Here is a 3055-nt window from a genome sequence, read left to right as displayed (position 1 = left end):
AAGAAATGCAGCAAGTCCCTGTCTCAAAATAAAAAGTAACTGGAATGTAGCTAAGTGATAGAGCACAACCAGACTAAATCCCCAGTGTATCTCTCTCTCTCTCTCTCTCACTCACACACAGACAAACACACACACACACACACACACCACACATATTTTCACCAGTGTGAGTCCTTCCTTGTCTTTGAGGATGACATAAAATATTGATTTACCACGTTTTACATTCAAAGGATTTTTCTCCAGTATTTTCCTACATGTATATGACTGAAACAATAATAACAGAAAAGTTTACCAATTGTTTTCATGCATACAATTTCTAAGCAGTATCTGTTCTTTAATGTGTGTGAAGCAGATAGGATGTGGCAAAAGCTTTTCCACATTGTTGTTATTCATAGTGCTTTTCTCTGGTATGTATTCTTCCATGTCTGTGAAGCGTAGAGGATGTAGCAAAGGCTTTGCCACACTGCTTACATTCATAGGGCTTCTCTCCAGTGTGCATTCTTCCATGAATCTGAAGATAACTCAACATAGCAAAGGCTTTGCCACACTGCTTACAATCATAGGGCTTCAATCCACTATGAGTTTTTTCATGTGAGTGAAGGTTAGAGGACTGAGTGAAGGCTTTCCCACACTGCTTACATTTATAGGGCTTCTCTCCAGTATGAGTTCGTTCATGTTTCTGAAGGCCAGAGGCAGTAGTGAAGACTTTTCCACATTGTTGACACTCAGAGCATTTCTCTCTAGTATGTGTTCTTCCATGGATCTGAAGGTAACTAGATGTAGAAAAGGCTTTTCCACAGTGCTCACATTTATACGGCTTCTCCCCAGTATGAGTTTTTTCATGTGACTGGAGGTAACTGAATGTAGCAAAGGCTTTGCCACACTGCTTACATTCATAGGGCTTCTCTCCAGTATGTGTTCTTCCATGTCTGTGAAGCTTAGTGGATGTAGCAAATGCTTTGCCACATTGCTTACATGCATAGGGCTTCTCTCCAGTATGAGTTTTTTCATGTGAGTGAAGGTTAGAGGACCGAGTGAAGGCTTTCCCACACTGCTTACATTCATATGGCTTCTCTCCAGTATGAGTTCGTTCATGTTTCTGAAGGCCAGAGGCAGTAGTAAAGGCTTTTCCACATTGTTGACATTCATAGAGGTTTTCTCTGGTATGTATTCTTCCATGTATATGAAGCTGATGAGATGTAGCAAAGGCTTTGCCACACTGCTTACATTCATAGGGCTTCTCTCCAGTATGAGTTCGTTCATGTTTCTGAAGGCCAGAGGACTGAGTGAAGGCTTTTCCACACTGCTTACATCCATAGGGCTTCTCTCCAGTATGCATTCTCTGATGTAATCTAAGTAAACTGGGATAAGAAAAGTCTTTCCCACATACCTTACATTTGAAACATTCATTCCCCATGTGTGTGATCCTGTGCCTTTGAAGACTTGTGTATGAAATACAGGTCTGACCACCTCGTTTACATTCATACACTTTCTCTCCAGCATGAGTTCTTTCATGTCTTCTTAATAAAGAGGAGAAACAAAAGGCTTTCCCACATACCTCACATTGAAAACGTTTACGTTCACTGTGTGTTCTCATGTGTCTTGGAACACCTGTGGGAGGAGACGAGGCCTCACCACATTGCTGATGTTCATAGGGTTGACACCCAGTATGAGTATCTCCGTGCCTTTGAATGTCACTGGAATGATGGATGACTTTCCCGTGTACTGTAGATTCATAAAGTCCATCTCCAGTTTGTATTAACATTTGTGTGTGAATATTTTGGGGAGAAACCAGAGATTTCTTATATTGTTTCAATCCACATGGCTTCTCTTCACATTCCTCAGGCTTGTAGTATTTGTGTCCAGAGTGAGATGTGATCTGCCTATGAAGGAATGAAGGTCATATGAAGTCTTTTGCACACATAATGAAGTCACACGGATTTACACTATTAAAATATTTCTTTGTTCAATTAAGAATTGGAATCAATTTGAAGGTTTTCCCACACTATTTTGTGCCTTTGAGTTTTCCATATGTTTTCTTTAAGGAAGAAGAAGTTACCAGCACATAATCAATGCTTGATTCATTCACAATTTTCTATGTATTTATAGATCTTTACATTACTACCAACATCAGGTAAAGGCTAGGTTTTCTGACTTGTTCAACTTGCCTAAAAATAAGGAGATTGAAAGCAAACAATCCTTTTCAACACACCGTCTCTATGGCTATTTTCCAAATAGTGGTATTCACATATGCAATTTCATAGTACTTTTTGAATGTCAAATACTTTGAAAAGACTGAATATCTGTTACAGCTAAGTATGTATTTCTGGTAAAAAACACTATTAGAATAAATACTTCTCAAATTATGCATACTTCTCTGGTTGGTTTGATTTAAAAATTATATGACAGTTCTCAGACCCCCTCGAGGACTCCTCGTGTGATACAGTTACCTTACATTGCTCCCAGAGTTTTCAATATGGTCTTCAGTGATCTTGTCTTCCCATTTCTTACCTAAAATGAGAACAGAACAATCTTTATGAGTATTTAGGAGCTAGAAATGCTTTGCCAAATCCTAGGTGCCATTTATGCTGCAATAATTCACCAATTGATTCCCTTTTCAGCTTCTGCATAAATGACCAAAATAAACATGAGTTCTCTATTTGATTAATTTTAGAAACATCATTATTACCTATAGAAGCCAGGTTTCTGAGGACTTCCAGCATCACATCTCTGTAAAGTTTCTTCTGGGAAGGATCCAGCAAAGCCCACTCCGCCTTGGTGAAGTTCACAGCCACATCCTCAAAGGTCACTGAGATCTAAAATATCCCACCAAATGTATAGTGGAGGCCAGGAGAGATTGACAGCATGAGAAATCTATACTCAACATGCATGATGTTCACATGATTCCCTGGCCTCTCGATTAATTACACAATTTGGTCCATCAAATCTTTACTGTACTCAACCACTTCCAGCCATTCCAGCACTAGAAATTGGCTACTCAGAAGGCAAACATCATAGTGATTTATACCTTTCTTTGGTGAGTTCACAGGAAGTA

The 3055-nt window shown here is 39.2% G+C and overlaps 1 protein-coding gene across 1 annotated transcript; it reads right to left on the bottom strand.

The window, feature by feature from the left end:
• Nucleotides 1–385: 385 nt before the first annotated feature.
• Nucleotides 386–1597, bottom strand: LOC143639778 (uncharacterized). Its single transcript, XM_077107843.1, has 2 exons — nucleotides 1559–1597; nucleotides 386–1390 (listed from the first exon to the last, which is right to left on the bottom strand). Exons 1-2 carry the CDS (start codon nucleotides 1595–1597, stop codon nucleotides 386–388), a joined length of 1044 nt encoding a protein of 347 aa, XP_076963958.1.
• Nucleotides 1598–3055: the final 1458 nt, after the last annotated feature.

This window comes from Callospermophilus lateralis, chromosome Y, assembly GCF_048772815.1.
Source record: "Callospermophilus lateralis isolate mCalLat2 chromosome Y, mCalLat2.hap1, whole genome shotgun sequence".
In the NCBI taxonomy this organism is placed as follows: Eukaryota; Metazoa; Chordata; class Mammalia; order Rodentia; family Sciuridae; genus Callospermophilus; species Callospermophilus lateralis.
Note: the sequence above shows the minus strand (reverse complement) of the source record. Positions and strands in the feature narration are given on the sequence as shown.

Excerpts from the sequence above, each read along its gene's own strand:
- LOC143639778 (XM_077107843.1), bottom strand. The coding sequence starts at position 1,597 with ATGAGAACACACAGTGAACGTAAACGTTTTCAATGTGAG. Across the intron at positions 1,391-1,558 it reads GTAAACGTTTTCAATGTGAG|GTATGTGGGAAAGACTTTTC; the intron begins GTATGTGGGAAA and ends TTCAAATGTAAG.